General features: G+C 42.3%; 1 protein-coding gene across 4 annotated transcripts in view; it reads left to right on the top strand.

The window, feature by feature from the left end:
• Positions 1–25,465, top strand: part of EPG5 (ectopic P-granules autophagy protein 5 homolog) — a 101,509-nt gene that overhangs the window by 31,428 nt on the left and 44,616 nt on the right. For 3 of the 4 annotated variants that reach the window (XM_027575794.2, XM_027575792.2, XM_027575791.2), the window contains exons 12-24: positions 8–162; positions 2,044–2,184; positions 7,293–7,457; positions 9,571–9,690; positions 10,336–10,595; positions 14,081–14,221; positions 16,110–16,254; positions 16,456–16,653; positions 17,035–17,145; positions 18,377–18,499; positions 19,403–19,569; positions 20,423–20,644; positions 22,833–22,956. In XM_027575794.2, coding sequence (XP_027431595.1) covers positions 8–162; positions 2,044–2,184; positions 7,293–7,457; positions 9,571–9,690; positions 10,336–10,595; positions 14,081–14,221; positions 16,110–16,254; positions 16,456–16,653; positions 17,035–17,145; positions 18,377–18,499; positions 19,403–19,569; positions 20,423–20,644; positions 22,833–22,956 — 2,072 coding nt within the window. The remainder of the gene's footprint in view (positions 1–7; positions 163–2,043; positions 2,185–7,292; positions 7,458–9,570; positions 9,691–10,335; positions 10,596–14,080; positions 14,222–16,109; positions 16,255–16,455; positions 16,654–17,034; positions 17,146–18,376; positions 18,500–19,402; positions 19,570–20,422; positions 20,645–22,832; positions 22,957–25,465) is intronic. The other variant, XM_027575793.2, reaches the window with a different exon arrangement.

Here is a 25,465-nt window from a genome sequence, read left to right as displayed (position 1 = left end):
CTTGCAGACCCAGAACACTTTGTGAACTTTGAGAAGTGTCTGTCTTCCATGAATAGCTCGGAAGAGATTTGCCTTCTGACTACATTTGCTCAGATGGCTCAGGCCAGAAGAACCAATGTGGATGAAGACTTCATAAAAATTATTGTTCTGGAGATATATGAGGTTAGAATATTAAGTTTTAGAAATCAGCTAAAAAATGTGTTCTTGGGGATTATCCGTGCGTTGATTCTTTTGGGATTGCTTTACCAAAAAAATGTGATGAACTTGTACTGTCCACACTCATGGAAGGAGATAGAAAATCAAAGGAACATCATTTTGCTGTAAGGAGTATTGAAAATATGAATCATACTCATTCCATTTCCCCCTGCTGTCTCTTGACATCTGATGCGTGAGTTTTGGTGAGGAATAGACAGTCTGATGACACAGCCTGACACTTGGGTGTTAACACTGTCTGTTGCCCTCTGCCCCACAACACTGCCAGTAACACGGGGGCCTGGCTTCCGAGCCAGTGTATTTCTGTGTTTTTTAAAAAGTTTGTTTGTTTGTTTGTTTGTTTATTTAGAGAGTGTGCAAGTGCGGGGAGGGGCAGAGGGTGAGGGAGAGAGAATCTCAAGCAGACTGCCCGGTGACCCCGACACGGGGCTCGATCCCACAACCCTGAGATCATGACCTGAGCTGAAATCAAGAGTCAGACGCCTAACTGAACCACCCAGGCACCCCTTCCAAGCCAGTTTAAATGAGATGGTGGAAAGAGTACTGACGCTCAGGTAGAAGACCTGGGTTTGTTTTAACTCTGCTAGCAGTTGCCCATCTCGCAGCTGGAAAGGTGCCCCACCACTCTGGGCTCAGCTTCCTCAGCTATAAAATGACAGGCTGGGATGAGATCCTTGCCTTCTTCCTCTTTTCACTGAGCCATCCCTGAGGGAGGATGAGAGTGGACTCTGGACCCTGAGTGTCTAGAGACATAACCCATATATTAAAAAAGATGCATATTTTCCATTTAGGTTGTAATTTTTCTGTTTATCTTCATTAAAAAATATTTCTTCCAAACTACTCAAGTAAACTTAAAAGTAAAATTATGTTTGAGGAAGATTATCTGAGTTTATTACCTTCTCCCCAGTACTCCAGTTTGAAAATGGTAGAACTAGATGATCTAAAGTTCTTTTCCAGGATCAAATATTAGGCTATTCTTATATTTGTATTTTGTACTTATGCATGAAGTTAAGGCCTAAATCCATCTGGAATTCCAGACTGTCTTCATGGTATGAGAATATTGCAGGGGGTTGGGGGAAGGACCGTTTTCATATACAGTAAGTGGCATTCTAGAACAAGGTCTTTTGTGAAAGTAACATTTGTGCTCTTGAATGTTTCAAGGATTTTGGCCAGTGCTCACAGTAAAAATACGTTGTGTATTACATTCTGATTCTGCTTGTATGTGTCTGTGTGTGTGTATACATGTATGAAATTGAAGCAATACTTAATCTTACTGAGATGCACTCTCACCTTTTTCTATTCTGTTGTTATTTTTCTGTTCTATTCCCTTGTATTTTTAAAAAAGTCTGCTTGCTTTGGCATGAATGGATTGCAGCCTGTGCTTTGGAATACGTTGTTTAAGAGAAGTTGGTGAATTGAACATTGCTATTTTAGAAGCTCTTGTAGTTGAGGATCTTATTTTGTAGGAGAGAATAGGTATTTCTATGAAATGCATTCTGATTTTCATCATTTTAACAATTTTCTCAATTTTAAAGAAGTTTTTACACCAAAGGGCCTATTTTATAGCTACAGACAGACTTTGGGGTATACTTTTTGCGTGGGGAACTTGGAGTGTTTGTGACATAGTTGCTTCCCTGCCCTTCCTGACTCACAGCCTCAGGGTAGAAAGTTTCCCCTCCGAAGGTCTGACATCTTCTTGAACATGGTGTGACCCTAGGCTCAGTGTGAGATTCTTTCTCCTTTACTTGAAAGCATCCTAAATGAATTATGGAACTGTGTTTTGACTGGTAATTGACCGAAAGTGCAATCTCCACCTCCTCCCACTTTTAGGTATCTTATGTCACCCTGTCTACCAGAGAGACTTTTTCAAAGGTTGGTCGAGAACTCTTAGGGGCCATCACAGCTGTTCACCCTGAGATAATTTCTATCATTTTGGATCGAGTTCAAGACACCATTGACCAGGTGGGAATGGTAAGAGCATTGATTTTGTTTGTTTTGCTTTTTTTGTTCTGTTAAATTCTGCATTCATGGAGCAATGAGAAAAATAGGTTGTTGGGAATGACTGAGTCACGGGTGCAGCCAGATGAAGAGAGCACGTACTGTGTCCCAGGGTCTGCCATTCACCAGGCCTGCTTGGGGTTAGCGGCTTCATACAAAAAGCTGTGATTGTTTCTCTTTAATCTCCTCCAAGTGACTTTCCCACCTCCCTCAATAACAGGTTTTTCTTTTAATTGTAGTCTATAGTTAATAACAGTTTGCATTTCAAAGGTTGTTTGGCTGTCATAATTTTTATATTTTATACTTGGAAGAAAACAACCCTGATTAAGAAGGATGGCCCATTTACATCAGCCAAAAGCAGAATTAAAAGTGGTAATTTAAGTTGAACAAGACACATACAGTTTATTTCTGTCATTTGTCACAATCCCTTTTGTAATTTTTGTTGATGTTAAAAACAGGTGTGTTGTGATATAATTCACATGCCATACAGTTCATCTATTTAAAGCATGTAAGTCAGTGGTTTTAGTATATTCTCAGAGTTGTGCAACCATCACCACTCTCAATTTTATTTATTTATTTTTTTTTATTTTTTATTTTTTTTTTTTAAAGATTTTATTTATTTATTTGACAGAGAGATAGAGAGAGAGTACACAAGTAGGCAGAGCAGCAGGCAGAGGGACAGGAGAAGCAGGCTCCCCGCCGAGCAGGGAGCCCGATGTGGGACTCGATCCCGGGACCCTGGGATCATGACCTGAGCCGAAGGCAGTCGCCCAACCAACTGAGCCACCCAGGCGCCCACCACTCTCAATTTTAGAACATTTTCTTTACCTCAGAAAGAAACCACAAACTCTTTAGCTATTACACTCTGTCCCTCCAACCCCTGCAGCCCTAAGCCATCGCTAATCTACATTCTCTCTCTATATATTTGACTCTTCTGGGCATTTTATACAAACGGAATTATACAATATGTGGTCTGTGACTGGTTTCTTTTACTTAGCATAATGTTTTTCAGGTTCATCCATGTTGTAGCGTGAGTCAGCATTTCACGCCTTTTAATGTTCAAATATTCCATTGTTTGGATATGCCATTTTATTTATTTATTTATTTATTTATTAAAGGTTTTATTCATTTATTTGTCAGAGAGAGAGAGAGCACAGGCAGGGGGAGCGGCAGGTAGAGGGAGAAGCAGGCTCCCTGTGGAGCAGGGAGCCCAGGGCAGGACTCTATCCCAGGACCCTGGGATCATCACCTGAGCTGAAGGCAGACACTTAACCAGCTGAGCCACCCAGGCGCCCCTGATGTGCCATCTTTAAAAACATACACTTAATGAAGATCTTTTTCGTCATCTGTGAGAAGGCTATAATATGTGAATTTTTCACATGGCAGGTAGTTACGTGTTATAACCTGAAGAGGAACATTTAAAGTACTTTTCTGTATGGTATTTGAAAAAGGCCCTTCTGTCTTATAGTCACTGCATTATCCCTATAGGATAGATGACTGATAACTGTCATTACTTCATCACATTCAAAAGTGGGCAAATTCCAGTGAAAGACTGGTTCACGAGACATATTTTTTCTAAATGAAGGATAAATGATATATCATGCTTTCATTGGAAGAGTACATGGTACTTTTTTTACATTAAAAAATTTAATGGTGGTAAATTATACACAGCATTAAAATACACCATTTTAACCCTTTTTAAGTTCAGTAACATTAGGTACGTTCACACTGTTTTGCTGCCTACTGTCACCATCATCCATCTCTAGAACTCTTTTCATCTTGCAAAACGAACTCAGTGCTGATTAAACACTAAGTCCCCATTCCCTCCATCCTCCACTCTCCAGCCCTGGCAGCCAGCATTCTACTTTCTCTCTCTATGAGTTTCACTACTCTGGGTACCTCATATAAGTGAAACCATCCAGTATTTATCCTTTTCTGATTGGCTTACCTCATTTAACATTTTGTCCTTGATGTTTGTGCATGTCATAGCATGTGTCAGAATTTCCTGCCTTTTTAAGCCAGAATAATATTCTATTGTAAGTATAGACCACATTTTATTTATCTGTTCATCTGTTGATGGGCACTCGGATTGCTTCTTCCCTTTGGCTGCTGTGAATAATGCTGCTACGAATATGAGTATACAGCTATCTCTTGAGACCGTGCTTTCCATTCTTTGGGGGTTATGCCCAGAAGTAGAATTGCTGGAGCATAGGGTAATTCTATTTTTCATGTTTTGAGGCACCACCATACTGTTTTCCTTGTGACAGCAGTACTTTTTAAGAAAAGCATTGTATCCCACTGTGATATGATTATGTTGAGATGAAAGGCCTTTTATATGCACTATATAGGAGCATGGTTTTAGTTGTTCAATTTTGAGTGATTATCTGATGGGATGAGTCCCAAAGAAATATACATGGGGGGGTCACAAGATTCTTTCCATTTGATTGAGCTCATCACCATTTTCTCTTAAGTGTTTTTCTGGTTTGGGCTGTACTTATATTTTTAAATTTGGTCATAATACTTCAAGTAGTAAACTGTACCCAGAGATATGTTTAACTTAACTGTAAAAATTGGGACCATAAGGTTTTTAGAGCACATCTTCTAAAAGATGCCTCCATTCTCTGTTTATACCTGTAGTTCCTTTGTGCTCTGGGAACTTGCTGACATTTTTGGAGTAACTTGTTCAAACCCTCTATGCCTTTAGATGAATAGGATAGCTTTGAATATTTTTGTTGTCAGCTTGGGATTATCAGGAATCAGATGTAGCCCCAGAGCCTGGAAATGATTTGTGGGCTCTAATCTGTTCTAGTTTTCAAATGTTGAACCATTATTGTTTCCTGGAATAAAAGCCACTTGGTCATGGTATATTATTCTTGATATATGTTGATAGATTTCAGTTTGATAATATTTTTTGTTGAGGATTTTTACATGTATATTTATGAGGGTATTGATCTATAGTCTTATTGTTATGTCTTTGTTAGGTTTTGATTTTAGGATTATGTCTGCCTCATCACATGAGTTGGGAAGCATTCTTTCCTCTTCTATTTTTTAAGAGTTTTTTAAGATTGCTATTAATTCTAACTTGACTGTCTGATGGAGTTTACCAGTGAAATCATCTGGCCCTAGAGTTTTCTCTGTAGAAAACCCTTTGACAACAGTTTGCATTTTTAAAACAAATATAGAGCTGTCCAGATTTTTGTTTTTCCTTAGTTAGTTTTGGTAAGTTATGTTTTTAAAGGCGTTTTCCCGTTTCATCTAACTAGTTGAATTTATTGGCATAGAGTTGTTGGTAATATTCCCTTGTTAACCTTTTAACATCCCTAGGGCCTTTCACGAAAGCCACATGTTGATTCTTGGTGGACAGACACTTACTATACCATTATTTTATCTAGCTGGGATAGATGTTTTTCTTGACAGATCTCATTGCTGTACTCATTGTTCTAGAACCATTATTTTGCCCTTTCTCTCAGATTCTCACAGGGTAAAGTAGGATTTTTCCATCTTTAAAATTACTATTTTACCATTTTATTCAGAATATTCAAGACCTTTATTAACAAATCCTCATGAAAATTTAACTATGTTAAATTTTATGTTATGTTAACACACAAAGGAAAGGAAAGGTTTCTTTAAAATTTATTGTTTCTACTGTTCTTTCACACTTTGTTTTGCCTTTCATTGGGAGCAGTGCAGGAACCTGAGAAAAACTAGTACGTATGTTCTCGATTTGTGTTGTCCAGTACTATAGCCACTAGGTACATGTAACTATAGAGTCCTTGAAAGGTGGCTAGTTCAAATTGAGATGTACTGTAAGTGTAAAGTACTCACTGGGTTTCAAAGACTTCGTATGAACAAAAAGTATTTAACATGTCACAGTAGTTTTGTGTAATGATTACATGTTGATAATGTATTGGATGTATCGGATTAAATGAAATATATTATTAAATTTATATTGTTTCATTTAACTCTTAAAAAATGTGGCTGTTAGAAAAATTAAAATTACATATGTGGCTTGCATTATGTTTCCGTTGGATAGCACTGTTCTAGATGTTATAAAATGAATTGCTCTTCTGATCAGTCTCCCTTAAAGCAAACTATTGAGTGAACCCAGATTTACTTAATTTGCACACATGGATATGTTATTCAGAAAGTGATGCTATAGACTTTTTGTAAACAGGTTTTAAAAAACTTTTTATTATAGAACCTTTCAAACCTGTGTAAAAGAGAGAATAGGGTAATGGATCCCTGTGTACCCATCATCCAGCTTCGACAGTTACCAACTCTTGGTTGATCTTGTTTCCTCTTCACCTCCATCCATCCACTCCTTGTCCCTCCTCCCCAGATTGCTTGGAAGCTAACAGAAATATCTTTTTAAATGCCACAGAAGAAATAATTATTTTTTTTATAGTTGACATGCAATATTATATTCATTTCAGGTGTACAACATAGTGATTCGACAGTTCTATACATTATGAAATGCTTACCACGATAAGTGTGGTCACCATCTGTCACTATACAAAGTGATTATACCATTGAACGTAATCCCTATGCTGTACTTCTCATCCCTGTGACTTATTGATTGTATAACTGGAAGTTTGTACCTTTTTTACCCATCCCCTTACTCCCCTCCCCTCTGGCAACTACCAGTTTGTTCTCTGTATTTGAGTCCATTTCTGTTTTTTGTTTATTTAAATAATTATCGAAAGTGCTAACTCTTTTTTTGTAAAATGAATGACCATCTCCTCATTTATCATGGCTTTAAATTTGGGTCTTGGTATTCTTAAATGGTTTTCTTAAATGGAAGTGTATCAGTTTATATATAAATAAAAGATTGTTGACCTTTACAAAAGGGTAGCAAAATGTGCTTTTGGTGTATCATTAGTTTTTTTTTTTTTGGTGTATCATTAGTTTTAATATTTATTTTATTTGCTTGTCCATGATGTCCATTTCATTTGTCTAAAAATCAAACAAAAACCCTCTTCCTTTTGGAAAAAATTTTTGCAAGCAGTTTAATAATACAATATTATAGTAATACGGGATTGTCCTTAAGTTTCGATCTTAATTATCATTTTCTTTTAAATAAGGTTTCTTTATACTTGTTTAAAGAACTGCCTTTGTATCTCTGGCGACCGTCTGCCTCTGAGAGAGCTGTGATTCGGGATTGGTTATTGAATTATAACCTGGCAATGGTGAAGAATAAATTGGCCTGTGTTATTCTAGAAGGACTCAATTGGGGATTTGGTGAACAGGTATGTGTTAAAACCATTCTTTAGAAACTGGCGGTTCTATACACATCAGTTTTAAAGAAACATTTTCTCAAAACATAAACATTTCCAGTTATCATTTGCAGGGTCTGCAAATTCTATTAGCTGTGTCAGAGTTTAGGATCTTTTCTTTAATTCTGTTTTGCAGAGTGACCATCCTTTACATGAAGATAAATTGTTCCATAGTGAAACTTCTCTTTTTCCTAAGACCGTTTGTATCTGTTGTGTTATCTCTAGCTGTTTACTGCAGTTCCTCCTGCTTGCCCCTCCTGACTCTTGTCTCCTCCTGCATTTTGTCTCCTCCTGCATTTTATCTCACTTGTCACTGCCACATTTGTCTCCTAAAACACTGTGCATCGGCTAAGAGCCGGCACTCTAAGCAGGCTGCAGGCCTGGGTTCTGTTCCCAGCTCTGCCACCTTCTGGCTGCATGACCCCGAATGCATCTGAACTCTCAGGGCTTCATTTGGTCATCCGTCAGCATTGATATTAACACGCTTGCCTTGTAGGGTTGTAAGGATTCAGCGAGTTAGGACGTGCAGAACATTTAGGACAATTCTTGGTGCACATTAAGTACTCGGTGGTAGTTTTTGTTAATAATAGTTTATTAATAGCTTTATTAATAATAGCTTATTATTATTGAGAGTTTGCTACCTATCATATGTCTCTCTCCAAAGATGCCATGTCAATGATTTTGACTGTTAAAACTTTCCTTCCTCTTGGGATGCCTGGGTGGTTCAGTTGTTAAGCATCTGCCTTTGGCTCAGGTCATGATCCCAGGGTCCTGGGACCTAGCCCCACATCGGGCTCCCTGCTCCGCGGAAAGCCTGCTTCTCCCTTCCCCACTCCCCCTGCTTGTGTTCCCTCTCTCGCTGTGTCTCTCTCTGTCAAATAAATAAATAAAATCTTAAAAAAACAAAAAACTTTCCTTCCTCTTTACCCTAGACCTTATTAGTTAGCTCCTAGATCAAATGTTTTGATATTATACAGGGAAAATGGGAGAGAACTCAGCCCTCTCTGTCTGTCGACTTTTATTCTCAGCAAATCATTTAGTCCTCCTAGCCGTCTTGTGAGGTTTGCATGAACTTGACCCCTGTTGTACAGATGAGAAAACTGGAACCGGGCAGCTTTTCTCCCCAGGTGTCCCTATCCACCTGGGTCTGCCCCTGGTGGGGCAGCTCCATTTGGAGCTTCTCCCACTCCAGTGCTGGTGGATGAGAGCTATAGGGGGCTGATTTCCATCTTCACGTTCTCTGCTTTGTGAGTAGAACCCCCCTCCCCTCAGCCCTTCCTCTCCCAGCTGGCTGTGTGAAGACTTCCCTGTGAGAGTCTCCATGATCCTTCATTAGTTAGGAAAGTCATCTTCTGTTAAAGGATTAAGAAATGTATTTCTTCAGGTTGCAAAGGAAGATTGGATGGGAAATTCGATAGGCAACTTCAAGCTCCTGAAGGAATATTTTATCTGTGTTGTTATCTTTTTTTTAAGGTTTTATTATTTAGTTATTTATTTAGAGAGTGCACACGTGTGTGACCGGTGGGGGGGGGGCGGTGCGGGGCAGTGGATAGAGGGAGAGGGAGAGAGAACCTGAAGCAGAGACCCTGAGATCATGACTTGAGCCGAAATCAAGAGTAAGACGCTTAACCGACTGAACCACCTGGGTGCCCCTGTGGTTGTTGAGTATCTTCTATATTTTCACTGATGATAATGAAAGGGAATATAGACTTAATTTATTAAATATTTTCCTGTTTAATAATAAGTGAACAATTTCCCAGCTTGTGGCAATGCCCTTAAAGTTGTAACCCAAAGACTTTATAGAGCTTCTAGGGTGGGGGTAGGGGAGTTACATTCAAAGATATACCTGGGGTCCAAGATGAGTCAGGTTCAAACCTATCTAAGTGCAATTAATGGTTCTTTAAGATTTCAGGGTTTTTTCCTGTTGTCATTTTATAACTTAATTGTTAGGGGATGTAATTTTTGGAATGCTTAAGTTCTACATCCAAGATCCTTTTTTACTGTTTTTCCTAGTCTTTTTGTTCAAGGGCATGTTAAAAAAAAAAAATCAAGATGGCTTTTTTGTGATTATTTTTCTCTTTGAAAGGGTACCCTTCATCTGGATCAAGCAGTCCATGCTGAAGTGGCTTTAATGATTCTTGAAGCGTACCAGAAATTCCTTGCACAGAAGCCGTATGCCGGGCTTCTTTCTGAAAGTATGAAGCAGGTATTTCCTTTTCTTCTATACTGAGATCATCTTTATTGTAAGTGGCCTGGGTGGATAAAGTTACAGTATTTACCCTTAGCTTGCCTAAGACCATTTCTGGCAATTTAAGATCCTGAAATTGAATTCTGTGGTTGGATAAAGATTTTTCTTTGAGAAGTAGCTTACGTATGACAGTTTCAGTGTTGTGGGATTCAGTGGAAGCTGGAGCTGGCGTGTCCTGGCTCAGGAGAACGGACTGAATTTTCAGGAGCTTTGCAAACCAGATTGTTAACCTGTTGGTAGCTTGCAACTGACCATGGTGGGAGTTTTTACACTACCAAAATTGACAAACCCTGTAAATGATCTCCCACGCTCCAGCTGGTTGTTAAAACTTACTTATCATCACACCATTTGTTGTATATCAACCTTTGTATTATTGCTTCTTTGCTTGCACTGACTCAGATCAGGTTCACAAAGTGACTAGCAAGTAAGCAGAAGTGGTAATTGTGAGAAATTGTTTTGAGTGCTGCAAACATTTGAGTACTGGTAAGTAGTATATCCTCTCTTTTGAGGATGTTGTCGATCACAGAAGGAAATGGGCGGGTGAGCTTACTGATTTAATTTGTATGTGACTAATTGTGGTTTTAAAATAAATAATTGTTTTAGGTTTCATATTTGGCCAGTATTGTTCGATATGGAGAGACACCTGAGACCTCATTTAATCAGTGGGCCTGGAACTTGATCTTGAGGTTAAAACTGCACAAAAATGATTCTGGAATACAGCAGAATTGTCCAACTGTTCCCTTCTCCAGCACTGTGCCTGACATGACAGAGTCACCCACGTTTCATCCTCTCTTGAAGGCTGTTAAGGCGGGCATGCCCATCGGCTGTTATCTGGCTTTAGCTATGACCACCGTGGGCCACAGGTACAGTGTGGGCTGAGCCGCTAGGGTTGCTGAACCTCAGTCAGTGATTCTAGATCTCATTTTTCACACCCCAAGGTCTGAGGCCTCCATCAAACCTATCTAAGGGTGATCAGGACCAAATCATAAGCCTTATTAATGGTTTCTCCAGGGGAAATGCTGCCCAAATTCATGTAAGACAGATTTGTACCTCGTACATTATGGAGAGAGTATATCTGTGCCCCAGAGTGGAATGTTCATGTCAGCAGTAGGTGTTTTCTCTTTCTTGGAATAGAGATCACATAAAAAGAATTGGTCTGTATTGAATTTTGTTTCAAGTGATGGCAGCCCAACTCAGGCTTCTCCACTAAAGGGCTAAATCTGCCCAGGGGAAAGAAATGCCTGATCAGGTCACATGCCTCTCTGGCATGAGCCCAGAGCTGTCTCTGTTTCTTCCACTGGAACATTTGCCACACTGTGTTGTAGTTGTCTGTTCAGTCTTCTCAGGGATCGTCTGTGAGGTCCTAACCTCAGGAACCATGTTTGTTTTGTGTTACCATTTCATCCCTAGTGCTGACAGCTGTAGCTCGTGCCGTAAGTAAATGAATGAGTTCCTGGTTGGTTAAAAATCGTTTTTTGTTTTTTTTGTTTTTTTTTTTTTTTTGGAAAAGATCATTTTCCTACGATGTATTAATTTTTTCTAGCCTGTCTGTTTTTCTAAAATCTCTTTCACCTACATGCTTTCTGGTTCTTGCATTTTAGACTCACTGTAATACTTCTTTAGCATCCCAATGTCAACATCTTGTTTCGCATTACATAAATTTTCAGTGGGATGCTGGGTGTCCTATCAGCTATTTGTGTTCGGCCTTGTGCTCTGAAGTGGGAGAGATATGGAATTGTTAGTTAGCTGCCTTCAGGTTGTTGACAGTTTAGTGGAGCTGGTTGATAGAAAGTAGTGGGCAGCGCTAAAGATGTGATTGTGGGCCGGGTGAGGTTTGTAGAGCGGTGCTTCTCCGCACTTGCTGCTCTTTGGAGTCCTGTTCGGAGTGATTCTAAAGCTACGGAGAAGAGGGTGAGAATCCAGATCTCATTGGTCTGGGGGCCAGTTCTCCAGATTATTCTGATGTACAGCCTGCATTGGGAGCCACTCAAAAGTATGAGCAGAAGGAATTTCAAGGAAGGAAAGATCATGAGGGCAGGATACCTGCGTAGAGGAGCGAAGCTTTGGAGAGGAGTCTTAAGTAGAGAAGGCATCTGAGGCCAGAGGGCAGAGTGGTGACACTCACTCTCTCCAGGTGACTAGTGCCCCCAGTGTTGAAAATTCAGCCGCGGGCCTTGCCCTCCCCACCCCCTGCAGCACCTCTGCACTCCGAGCAGCACCCTTACTGTATTGCAGTGTGATGGTGTCTCTCGCTCTCCTTGTGCACTGCATGCTCCTTGAGGGCAGGGCATTGTCTTGTCATCTGTGTATCTCCACTCTCCACAACTTGGACTAGTAGGTGTTTGACTGCATGAACGCGGGAAGGAGCAGCAGGTGTCGGGGGGCGGGTGAGGAAGCACTCCTGACCAAAGCCCGTGCTTCCCGTGAGTGAGCGGAGGTGACCAGGTAGGTGAGTAGGGCCCAAGTGTGATGGACAGATTTGAAAGTCAGGTGAAAGAGGGTAGAACTGATCCACTAGGACGAGGAGAGATGTTACACAGGCGCTTTGGAAGGCACTCTTCGTTTTTTCCAGTAACCCAAGTGTCATTTGCTAGGTTGAGTTTCCTGTACCTCAGGTTCCTCATCTCTAAAATGGGAATAATGATAGTACTGGACTTACTTGTTGAGCCTTAAGTGTGTGATAATACTCTCAACTTGTTCAGCAAATGGCTGGCATGTGGATTCTGAGTGCTCTGAACTTAATCTTTCATGATTTCTCTCATGTCTTGTATTCGTTCTGGGACTGCACCTCTTTATTCGCTGCTACTACTCTGGGTCTTCTCCAAACATAACTAGTTTGGTGCTGATTACTGAATCCCGAATGGGAGTGAAGGTGAGAATAAAGTGTTTCTCTTGCGGGCTGAACTCCATCCACCATGGTCATCAGGGATGTATATATACTAGAAGTAACTTAAAACAATCTTATGAATGTGCCTGGGGTTGGGGACAGAGTATGCAGGGATATAAGTTGTACATGAATATAACATCACACAGAACAGAGAACAATAGTCAGAGAAATCACCCAGAATCTTTCTTACCCTAATGAAACATTGGGTTTTTTTTTTCCTGTTTGTTTTTTATCCAGTATTTTTTCCTTTGATCTTTTTTAGAGTTATAACGTATGTATAATTTTGTATATCCTTTGTTTCTCATTCTAATATTACAAACATCTCCCTGTGGTATAATCTTTGCATCATTAATTTTATCTTTTGAAATGACTTTTACCCTAGAATTAAAGCAGTATAATCAAACTGTAGAAGTAGGAAGATGGGAGAAAGAGCCACTTCTACTTCTCCAGCACAGTGAACATTTTGGTGTGATAGCATACCTGTGTTTTTTCCCTTTTATATGATTCTTTTTTACTAGTTGTTGTAATCAGAAGTATAACATTTCATGTTTTTTTTTTCTCCCCCCGGCATCAGTATAGTAGAACTTTTCCATGTTGCCCTTGGACATCGTAGGCATTCTTTTTAAAGATTTTATTTATTTATTTTATTTTGGGGGGGCAGGAGCAAAGGGGGAGTGAAGGAAAGAATCTTAGGGAGACTCTGTGCTGAGCACGGAGTCCCATGTGGGGCTTGATCTCATGACCCTGAGATTGTGACCTGAGCTGAAACTGAGAGCCAGATGCTTAACCGACTGAGCCACCCAGATGCCCCTCATATGCATTATTTTTAAATGATGGAATAATATTCTCACTGAATGGATTTTCCCAAAATTTACATATATCATTTCTGCCTCTGAGTTTGTGATTTTAAATAATTTTGAAAAGTACATCTTCACATGGATCATCTGTCATATTTTTCTCCACATTTGAGATTATTTCTTAAAGATAGATTTTCTGAAGTGAATCAAAGAATAAATCAATTTTTATGCAAATTGGTTTCAGAAGAATTTTGCCAGTTTATACTAACAGCGTGAACTCACTTTTGAATCTTCCCTTTGCTCTAATACCTTGTGGAAGTGCACAATGAGAACCCCATTGCTCTTAGAAGAAGCACCATTTGGGAAGCAAAATGGGGTAGTGGCCAGTGTTCTGGACTGGAAATTTGCAAACCTGGGTTCTGATTTTGGCCTTACACTGGGAAATTATGTGAATTTGGGCATGATACCTCACCGTTCTCATCTATAAAGTGAAAATACAGATGAACTGTTAAGTTCCTTTGTACTTCCCGAGTTCTGGTGCTGGTATTTCTTTGTGCACACCATGTGTTGGGGGCCTGAGATCATCTGGGTAGCAAGTAGGCTGATGGCTCATTGGAAGAACATCATTTTCTCGAATGCTCATTGCCTTTGTCTCTTTTTATAGCATTGAGAAGTTCTGTGCCGAAGGCATCTCACTGTTAGGAATTCTGGTCCAGTCGAGGCATTTGAGAACAGTGGTTCATGTCTTGGATAAGATCCTGCCTTTGTTCTACCCTTGCCAGTATTACCTTCTGAAGAACGAGCAGTAAGTAGGGTATAGCCCAGGGAGGACCAACCACTATATTTTTAAGTAAAATAGGGAATGATGTGATTCAATAGTGTATTTTTTATGAGGCAAAAAACTTCCTGCCTAGTTTAGAATGCAGGTTGATGAACAGTAACTCTTAAAATGATTCCAGTTTTATTTTCATGAAAGATGTTTCCCTTTCTCATTTAATTTTAGATTGCTTATAGCTTATTAGTATTTGAGAGAGTAGTTGTTTCCATGAAACTTGGGAGTAGTGCTTCTGACATTGAGCAGCAAATGGCTTTGCTATTGTAACATTAGTAAAACATACTGCTTTTCATTGTGTGTAGTATTACAAGCAGATAAGATATATAGGAAGGTGCTCATCACATGGGATACTCATAATCTTGCTGGGGAAACAAGACTTTTGAGGTAATTACAAAGTATTATTGGCAAGGCCATGCTGTAGTGTTATAGGTTGCATTTGCATATGGGTAAAAGTAAATGGGATTTATAGTAAAAGAAGGTAGCTGCTTGGGGAGGGAGGGAATTAAGAATGGAGTATTAATCAAGATTCTTAATTACACATGATAAAAATCCACACTGGTTGCACCAAGAAGGGGATATATTGGCTCATGTGATTGGGAAAAAGGCTCATGATAACGTCAAGTAATTCTAAAGTGGTAGTTCTCAGCCAGGGGTGATTTTGACCCTCAGAGGACATTTGGTAATGTCTAGAGACGATTTTGGTTGTCACATCCTGGTGGGGGGGGATGGGAGGCAGTGGGTGGTTGGGCAAGGGGGTGGTTGAGGGAGGTTTTGGGGGAGGCTTAATGGGTTAGGTGTATTTTAGATAGCGGGGAAGGATCAGGAAGTGTCTCCTGGGGAAAGGACATTGTAGGTGAGATATTGGGAATGAGTAGGAGTTTGCCAGGTTAGGTGTGGGAGTGTTTCAGGCACAAGACCCAGAAGAAGCAGAGGAGACAGGAGAGAGGCGGGAGCCGGTACACCCAGGGAACCGAGGGCACTCCCTATTTGTGGTGGGATTCCCCGCCGCCCCCCACCGCGCCCAGTGCCCCTTACACCACCTTGTATGAAGTTGACAGCCAGTACCAGATTGTGGGATGATTTTTTTTTTTTTTTAAAACACGTGGCCAATTTTTTTTTTTAAGATTTTATTTATTTATTAGAGAGAGAGCACAAGTACGCAGGCAGACAGGCAGAGGCAGAGGGAGAAGCAGGCTCCCCGCTGAGCAGGGAGCCCAATGTGGGGCTCGATCCCAGGACCCTGGGATCATGACCTGAGCCGAAGGCAGACGCTTAACCGACTGAGCCACCCAGGCGCCCCGATTTTTTTTTTTTTAAAGATTTTATTTGTTTATTTGAGAGAGAGAGAGAGAGAGAGAGAGCACACGAGAGGGGGGAGGGTCAGAGGGAGAAGCAGACTCCCCGCTGAGCAGGGAGCCCAATGAGGGACTCGATCCCGGGACTCCAGGATCATGACCTGAGCCGAAGGCAGTCGCTCAACCAACTGAGCCACCCAGGCGCCCGTGGGATGATTTTCTAAACATCTCTGCTTTTGTGAGAGTAGGGAGTGGGGAGGGATAAACGGGATGCTTGGGATATTTTTCCTCTAATGCTTTTTAACTTGTGTGTGTTTGTGTGCCTTGGATCTGTCTGTTCACTGTACTTCTACAGGTAGATAGAATTCCTTTTAACCCACCTTAAATTAAAAAAGTTCATTTTTTCTGAAATTCTTGAAGAATTGTTGAAATCTCTAAAAGAGCTTTGGTCTACAAATGGGACCAGTTTAATATTTTTCTGTTTCTTCATAAGTAATTAGCCACTGGAAATTTTATTGACTTCTGATTAGAAGGTCAAGTGTGTTGTCCTGTGTTCTTGGCAGATTTCTGTCACACCTCCTCCTGTTCCTACACCTGGACAGTGGTGTCCCTCAGGGTGTCACACAGCAGGTCACCCACAAGGTGGCACAGCACCTGACAGGAGCCAGCCATGGGGACAACGTGAAGCTTCTCAACAGCATGATCCAGGTCAGGCCCCTAGGAAGCCCCTACATACGCACCGGCCCACCTTCCCGGTCAAGCACCCTGGTGTTAGCACAGCTGAGTGTTGGTCATTTCAAAGCACTTGGCAGCAGATTTGGGCTTTGTAGTGGAGGTTTTTATTTGTTGGTGTTTTAAAAATGGGAGGCTGACTCTTACCTCCACATCACCTGAGACCTTTCTCCATAGGCGCACATATCCAGAAGCACCCAGCCCAATGAAGTGGGCCCTGTTGCCGTGTTGGAGTTCTGGGTTCAGGCTCTGATAAGCCAGCATCTTTGGTACCGAGAACAAGCTGTCCTCTTCCTCCTGGACCAGTTGTGTAAAACAGCTTTTCAGCTGATGCAGGAAGACTGTGTGCAGAAATTACTTTACCAGCAACATAAGGTAAACCTGTTAGAGAATTTGTCTTTCAGTCATTGGCTAGATAGTGTCCTTCTCAGAACATTCCCCCAAGTGTACAGTTCCCAGTACTACTCTGGGGCCACTGCCTTTTTAAAGCTTGGTCTTGACGGTGCCTTATCTCAGGAACCATCGTCTCTGCTAGTGTAGACTCCAGGAAAGCCAAAGGAAAGGACCCCCCCCGGAGGAGCTTGCTCATCACATTTGGCTGTAACACGCTCCCTGTGACTGTCTTTGCTAGGGGGACTAATCGGTGAAATCCATGTCTTACCAGAACCTACCGTCGTAGGAAGATAATTGCTGATATTTTTGATAAGGTTTTTTTAAAGCCTCTTCTCTCTGCTGCACATCCTGTCCCTTGTGTAGAATGCTCTGGGTTACCACTGTGATCGGAGTCTGCTCTCTTCTTTGGTGAGCTGGATCGTGGCTGGCAACATCACTCCTTCCTTTGTGGAGGGCCTGGCCATGCCCACTCAGGTAGGAACGCCCCTGCGGCCCATTGGTAATCTTTGTGAACTTTTAATGTTGTTATCATCTATGCTGATACAGTGCTGCCAGCTTTAAGTAGCGCCCCCCCTTACTACGTATTAGAATGCTTTCCCATGTAACCCTCGCAGTGGCCCTCTGCTGAGGTGGCGCTGTTGCCCTCCTGTTTCACAGAGGAGTTAACTGAGGTTTCGTGGAGCCAAGTGGCTGGCTCGGGGTCAGACAGTTCGGGATCGGGCCTCGTGTGCCCGACGGCAGAGCCTGCCCAGTGGCACGTTTAAGAGCGGACGCTGGAGCCAGACCGCCCCGGGCCCAGTCTGCTCTTTGTCAGCCCTGTGCCTCGGGCAGCTTGCTTACCTCTCTGTCCTCAGTTCCCTCCGCTGTGGAATGGAGTAATGGTTGCATCTGCATGTAGTGCACTCAGCCCCGTGTTCAGTCCAGCCACACGGCGCGGACTCGGTGTTGGCTGCTCTTACCACCATGAGCAGCAGCGGCAGCTTTTCTTCATTCTTACCCCGTCTGACGTTGTGTGTCAGATCACGTCCCCGACTCATCACTTCCACCGGTAGTGACAGCCTTCAGCCTCCCAGCCGTCTTGCCGCCGCTCTTCCTCTTACCGCTCGTGAGCCAGCTGCGGCACACTCCTTGCTTTTACCCACATGGGTCCCTGGTGTTTCCACCTCTCGCCCCTGCCTCACCGGTCCTCTTGCCAGGCATGCCTTCGCGGCCATTCTCCATGCAGAGCCGTCTGTGGCATGCCCGCTCTGTGGCCCCGCGCTCCTTCCGCCAGCTTCCCACAGCACTTGACTCCAGATTCCGTGCTCAGCACCTCTCACTTCGCATTGTAGTTACTTAAACATTAGTCTCGTCTCCTCGAAGAAATGGAAAACTTGAGGGCAGAGCTCAGATCTGGCCCTCTTTCCTGTCCCTCGTGCCCTATGGAACCTGCCCAAGAAATAATTACTGTGTGAACAAACGTCTTCTTTTACTGAAGTGGCATTTCTGAAGGAATTTAGCATTTTTCAGTGATTTGTTTTATCTGAGTTTGTACCTGTGACAAGAACAGTGATAGTATAGTATAAGAACTCTGTTAATTTGGGGGAACCATAAATATTTGTTGATTGAGCTATCTGGTAGAAGAGATGCACATTTGTAGAATGTCGGGATGATTTGGTCTGAGTGAGCTGCTCATTCCCCTCACTCTTACCTGCTGTCCTTGTAGGTCTGGTTCGCCTGGACAGTACTGAACGTGGAATCCATCTTTGAAGAAGACTCCCAGCTCCGTCGAGTTGTTGAAGGGGAATTGGTGATAAACTCTGCTTTTACCCCTGACCAAGCTCTGAAGGTGCAAAAAGCAGTTCTGCATTTGAGTGGGAGAAGGTGGTTTATTGATGGATTCAACTATAGCTTTTGAACTTCTGCATTTTCTTTCATTGTAAATGCTTGGAAAGCACAACATCCAAACCAGTGCTTAAAACTGTATAATTGAAGCGTATACTTCTTTTCCAGGCTTTATTTAGCATAAAGAGTCACAACCTGACGATTGAAGTCTGTGTTCATGCAGGGGTGGAGGGGTTTGCCCTCATTTTAAAACAATTTCCAGTGTGTGTCCTGTGCATCAGTCCCCCGGAGAGCTTGTTAAAAATCAGATCCCCAGACCCCAGCTTTTGAAATTCTGAGTTTCTAAGTCTGGAGTGGGAGCAGGAATTTGTTTTAAAAACTCCCTCCTGATCTTTAGGCTCATGGAGTGAGAAAAAGACTGGGATAAGGCTTTAGAATGAAAGACCTATTTTAGGGTCTCCTAATAGAGACTTGGATTTTGGGTTTCAGACCCTGTCACGGAGTTTATTATTCTTGAAAGTTCTTTTCAAATCTGAGTTTTCAAGAGATTCATAACGTTTGACAGTAAAATTGACTTGATTTTCCTATCATTCTGCTCCCTCGCACTGTGGCGTTTTGTGCGCAAAGGCCTGGAAAGGCACGGAAATGAGATAAAATGTGTAAGGCGCATTCCAGTCTGGGGGCCTATGAAATGTTTTGACAGAAAAAAAAAAACTGCCCCACATGTTTTGCTACCAAGCAGTAACCTTGTATCAGCTAGTGGGTTGGAAAAGTAAGGTTTATAGGACTTTTTTTCTTACTGAATGAAAACAAAATGTTCAGTGTTTTATTTGGATCATTTAGAAAGAGCAGACTGTCTGGAACTGTGATCATATCATGGTTGCTCAAAGCCCCTCCTCTTTTGTAGAAAGCCCAGGCCCAGCTGAAGCTCCCCATCGTCCCATCCCTGCAGAGGCTGCTGATTTATCGTTGGGCCCACCAGGCCCTTGTCACACCTTCTGATCACCCTCTTCTGCCTCTCATTTGGCAGAAGTTCTTCCTCCTGTATCTTCACCGCCCAGGACCACAATATGGGTATGGTACCCAGTGTTGTTGTAGGTGTCTCTTGAACCTGTTCTTGACTTTGCACTCTGCTCTAATGCTCTGTGTTCTCACATTGTGGCCTGTGAGTTAGAACCATTCTTCAGCCTCTGGTTAAGAGTCTGCCTCTCTGTTTCACATTTATTAGACTAGACAGTTCTTGAGTTTAGGGTATCTTGTGGCAGCTCTCTCTTTACCATCCCCTATACCCACTGGGGTGAGGACAGCACCTGGAGCTGGGCAAGGTGTAGCATAGAGCCCCTGGAGCTGCAAAGGGAGAGAAACTGCCCCAAGCATGCTGCCCATTTGACTGTTGCAGGGGTCATCCAGGCGGACTTGTGCTGGCCAGAGGAGGTGTAGACAAAGGCCAAGCAGTGCCTGACAGCCCTTGGGCTGTGCCTGGGGCGGGTAATCTAACATTTCCCCTGGGAATGAAGGGACTCTGGCCGCTGGAACTGCCCACTGTTACTGACCATGTTCTCCGGCTCCAGCTCAATTCCTAGCTCACCCTCACTCCCTTAACTCAGTCCTTCAGAACGTACAGATATTGGTTCTTGGGCTCTTCTCTTTTCTACCAGCTTGCAACTTCTTCTAGAGCAGAGACTGTCTGTATTCTGTACCGCTAAGTCGTGATAATATCTTAAATTTGTGTAGCATTGCAATCTTTTTAAAACTGCTTTCATACACACCATCTTGTTGGAGCTTCATACCAACCACCGAGGTAGAAATAACAGGTATTGATTTAATGTGGTATAGTTATAGCCATTGAATTAACTGATTGCAGTTGTGTGCCACATAGAAAGAGCATCTTGTGTTGATCTTATGGTCTGTGCTTGTATTTTTTAAGGTTACCCATAGATGGTTGTATTGGAAGAAGGTTTTTTCAAAGCCCTGCTCATATCAGTTTGTTGAAAGAAATGAAGAGGCGCCTGACGGAGGTGGCTGACTTCCACCATGCTGCGAGCAAGGCCCTCCGCGTTCCAGCAGAGGGCAGTGAAGGGCCGCCTGCCAGCCAGGCTGGCACCCCCGGCTACCTGACTTCACCAGAGCTGCACACGGAGCTCGTGAGGTGGGGCATGGTTATTTAGCCCTCTGTGCTGTCATTGGCAGCACTGGGTACTCTGCTGGAGCAGCTATTTGTGCTACAGACTGCCAGATGTCATTCTCTCAACCCTGTTAGATTGAATAGGGAGGGTGGTTTGTGCTAGGTTTGCATCTTGTAATGCTTCTTCTCTGTGTTCCACATGAGAAGGGAATTGGCAATTTGGATATAGCTCTGTCAAGTGCCTGGAGTCTGAATGGAAGGTCTTAAGCTAGAGGGGCTGATGTCCTCTTCTGTTTCTCTGTGTAATAACAGAAACCAAAACAGTCGGTCACAGCAGGTAAACATCTAGTAAAGCCTGCTAAGAAACTTCTCTAAAGGAACTTCATGAGCAAGGCAGGGTTCTTTAAGCAAAGTCCATACACCTCTTGGAATCTCCCTGGGGTAGGGTAGGGTAGGGTCTAGTAATCACCCAAAACCGCTTCTAAGGGGCACCTGGGTGGCTCAGTTGTTAAGCGTCTGCCTTCGGCTCAGGTCATGATCTCAGGGTCCTGGGATCGAGCCCCGCATCAGGCTCCCTGCTTGGCGGGAAGCCTTGCTTCTCCCTCTCCCACTCCCCCTGCTTGTGTTCCCTCTCTCGCTCTCTCTCTCTCTTTCAAATAAATAAATAAAATCTTAAAAAAAAAAAAAAACAAAAAAACAAAAAATCGCTTCTAAAATCAGGCACAAAATGGATATCTCCCCAAAAGTTAAGAACTCTGAAGTAAGTGTGGTCCCTTTCACAATAGTCCTTTACCTTTCATTTATGCTTGCCATAAACCAGGTATTAGTCTTCTAAATAAGACTTAATAAAAATGGCTTCTAATAAGTAGCCCTGAATGCTGAATGTCTTGGTGAGGAAACCTGGGGTTTTGATCCAGCTCTGAGGCTTCAGGCTTGCTTGACCTGAAAGCCCTCCGGGCTGTCTTTCCACCTCTGGGATGATTTCTCCCCTTACCTTGCTTGCTTGAAGGAAAACTTACTTTTAGCCAGGTTTAAGCAGTGGGGAGGCTTAATCTTTGAACTTTAGATCAGCCAAGAAAGTTTGATGTGCCCTTCTGCCTCTTGTAAATCCCCCCTTCCTTTGGCATGTTGGTTAAGTAGCCATCTAACTGAATCAGGAGCTAGAAGAGAACTCCACAATGGCCTCTTCAGTGTATGAGAGCCTCAGAGCCCTGTCCCTCTTCCTACACGGGCTGCCTCGGAGGTAAAGGAGGTACTTTTCCATGTTACTGAGCAAAGCCAAACCATGCCACCTCCCAGACCCCACCCAGCAGTTCGTGTGCCACAGACTCCTCTAGTCCTCCCTTTGCTGCAAACAGCTGCTTGGAATACTGGTGAGCTTAGCTAACTGGACTGTGTTCCTTGCAAAAACAAAGCAAATAAAAACCAAGGAAACATCATTAAATTAAAAAATAATTTTTTTTTTACTGGAAAATGGAGATTTTTTTTTCTTTTTTTAGCCAGGCTTTGTTTTATTCCTTGTTAATGGGAACAAGGTATACACATACTTTGAGTTTTGTTTGTGATTCCTTGAAGCAGGAGGGTGTCATTGAGCCTAAAGCTGGCGGGTTCTTCTGCTGCGAAAGTTTAAGATGGCTTTTTTTTTTCTTTTTAAGATATTATTTATTTGACACAGAAAGAGACAGCGAGAGAGGGAACACAAGCAGGGGGAGGGGGAGAGGAACAAGCAGGCTTCCCGCTGAGCAGGGAGCCCAATGCGGGACTCGATCCCAAGACCCTGGGATCATGACCTGAGCCAAAGGCAGACGCCTAACGACTGAGCCACCCAGCCGCCCCTTAGGTTTCCATTTTTTAAAAACCAATTATCATCTTGTCTTAGCTTTTTATAGTCATTTCAGTTTATTTATTCAGTTTATTATTCAGAGTCACCAGTTCTTTTGTGTTTACTCCTCACTCGACGTCAAGTTGATGACTGAGACACCGTAAGTGCTTTAATTCCTGCGGGAATTTAAGCGGCACCGTATTGTAAGGATTTGTGACCTTCCTCCCCTGCTGGCCCATGAGCTTCGTGGGCCTGCGGAGGTGGTTGGAAACATTTTAGGTATTATGTGCTTTTTACTTTTATGTAGTAGTGACAGTGTTCCTAGAGATGTGAGAAGCTTCATTTGCACATCTTTTTGTATTTTATATAATTCTGTCTTTTTTCTTTTAGGCTCTTCAATGTGTATATATTATGGCTGGAAGATGAGACTTTTCAGAAAGGAGATACCTATATCCCTTCTCTACCAAAGCATTACGATATTCACAGGCTAGCAAAAGTGATGCAGAATCAGCAGGTGAGACTATGGCAGTGTCTCTTTTGGCATACCTGACTGTAATCAAATAGATCACAGTCCTAATCTGATGTTAAAACCACTTATTGATATGGAAATGGGGTCACAGGCATGTTCCAGAGGTGCAGATGGGGTGTAACCACTGAGGAGGGCAGATGATGCCAGACAGGTGAACAGGGGTCAGGTTTCTAAGGGCCAAAAAAGCCTTTCCAAAGAATTTGGATTTTATTCTGAAGGGTTTGTTTGACGGGCCCATGAAATGGCATGAGTGATTAGGTAAACGGATGAATTTAGAGTATGCGGGAGAAGGGTCAGCAGGGTCAGGAGGACTTTCGGGTTAGATGCACAGGTGGGAGTGATCTGCAGTAGTCGGATTGATTACATCCCCAAGGACACCCAGAGTTCTAGCTTGGGCAGCCAGAGATGCTGTCAATAAAGATCCAGAATACTGGAGGAGGAGGTGCCAGAGGGGCTTCAAGGAGAATGCTCTACCCAGGATTTGGGAGGGAGGGGATGCTAGAATTCAGGAATGGGGCAGGGCAGGAAATGTGGGTTTAACGGTAGTAGAGCGTTTAGATTTCGAAGAGGACTAAATGAAGTGGGAGCCCTGAGAAGTAACGACATTTAGGGCATAGAGAAATAAGGCTGAGAATACAGGGCCAGAGAAACAGGAAACATAAATAGGCAGTCATGGTGTCCTGAAATCCTTTGAGTCAGTTCCGTGTTCATCTCTTCTTTATTCTCCACATGCCAAGGCCTTACCTAAGAATTTGCGTGTAGTAGATGTCTGGTCAGTGTTTTTAAAAATTAGTCCTACCTTCTTGGTTCTCTGATATTTATCTTGGTTCCCCAGTATCGACAGAATTAACAGCTTTCTTTCTTTTTTTTTTTTAAGTCTTTGCCATTTGATTTTATAGCTCCACTCTTTTTTTTTTTTAAGGATTTTATTTATTTGTTTGACAGAGAGAGAGAACAGCAGGGGGAGCAGCAGAGGGAGAGGGAGAAGCAGGCTTTCTACCGAGCAGGGAGCTCGATGCGGGGCTTGATCCCAGGACTCTGGGATCATGATGTGGGCTGAAGGCAGATGCTTAACCAACTGAGCCACCCAGGTGCCCCTATAGCTCCACTTTTTGATCTGTAGTTCACATTTAGAGTTGTTCTGTCTTTTTGTGGTTTCTGAGACATCTCTGCTTGCCTATTGTTAATTCTTAGTATTCTCAGTCGTTAGCCTCTGTCAGCAGTTATTCAGCACAGAGGCAGAGAAGGTGACATTAACGATCCCACTTAAAGGAGCCGTGTATACACAGTAGGGGGTGCTGGTACAGCACCTCCAGCAGTTGTTAGGGGCTTCTGGGATTTAGGCTTGTGACCGAGATGACTTCGGAGTTTCTCTTCTGAGTCTGGAATGCCTCATGCGGTGGTTTGGAAGTCTTGATTTAGGACTACATGGCAGTGTGCTCATTGAGAAACCAGAGACATTTGTAGGTTTAGAGGAATTCGTTAAACACTTAAAACCAGAAAAATAAATTGTTCACAAAGCGATAGTCCATAGTCCATATCTGATCAGCCGTTACTACTGTTTGATACAGTTTTTAGTGTTCATGGAGAGCTGGCACTTCTTTTCATTGAAGATGGTCTCCCGTTCTGATATGTATTGATCACCAAAGTGAAGTAGGTGTAGTTCAAAATATGCAAGACAGTTCATTGGAATGTGGGAAGAGAATACTGAAACTTCTGTTTTTTTCTCATTTTATGTTATTTATTTTATCTTTCTTAATAGAAAAAATTTGATCATACAGAAAAATGGAATAGGGCAACACACATGCCTTCTCCTCCCTCTGCCTGCTGGGTACCGGGTGTCGAATTTTACCTATAGCCTGTCCACTCCCTTCACCCATGTTACTGTGGAACTAATCCTAGAAAGCATTTGATGCATGTAGATTTCAAAAGATGAGGGTTAAAAAAGTATTCTAACCCAATAGCATTTATGTCTGAAAAATATTAACAGCAGTTTCTTAATATCAAATATCTAAGTGTTCCAGTTTCTGGTTACCTCATAAATGTGATAAAAGTTTTATTTTCATTTTTATAGTTTGAGTCAGGATCCTCATTTTGTGACTGGTTGATAGCTCTTTAAATCTGTTTAATCTTCTGGTCCTCTCCTTATTCCTTTTCTTCCCCTCGCAGTTTGTCTGTTGAAGAAACTGGATAGTTTGTCCATACAGTTTCCCCACAGTCTGGATTTTATAGATTTTATCTTTGTTAGTGTGGTTTAGTATGTTTTTCTGTCCCCTGTATTTCCTGTAGAGTGGTATTGGGACCAAGGGCCTGATCTAATCCAGAGTCAACGATTTTCCAATATATTTGTTATTTATCTCTTTAAAATTTCTGACTTTTACTCATGTTTTATAATTTACTAGCTCAGTACTATGTGTATGTAATTTATAAATGTACAGTTGGGGCTATTAAGATTATTTTTTCTGATCTTGGTACATAAACACCTGCTAAGATT

The sequence above is a fragment of the Zalophus californianus genome, chromosome 14 (assembly GCF_009762305.2).
Source record: "Zalophus californianus isolate mZalCal1 chromosome 14, mZalCal1.pri.v2, whole genome shotgun sequence".
NCBI classification, from domain to species: Eukaryota; Metazoa; Chordata; class Mammalia; order Carnivora; family Otariidae; genus Zalophus; species Zalophus californianus.
Note: the sequence above shows the minus strand (reverse complement) of the source record. Positions and strands in the feature narration are given on the sequence as shown.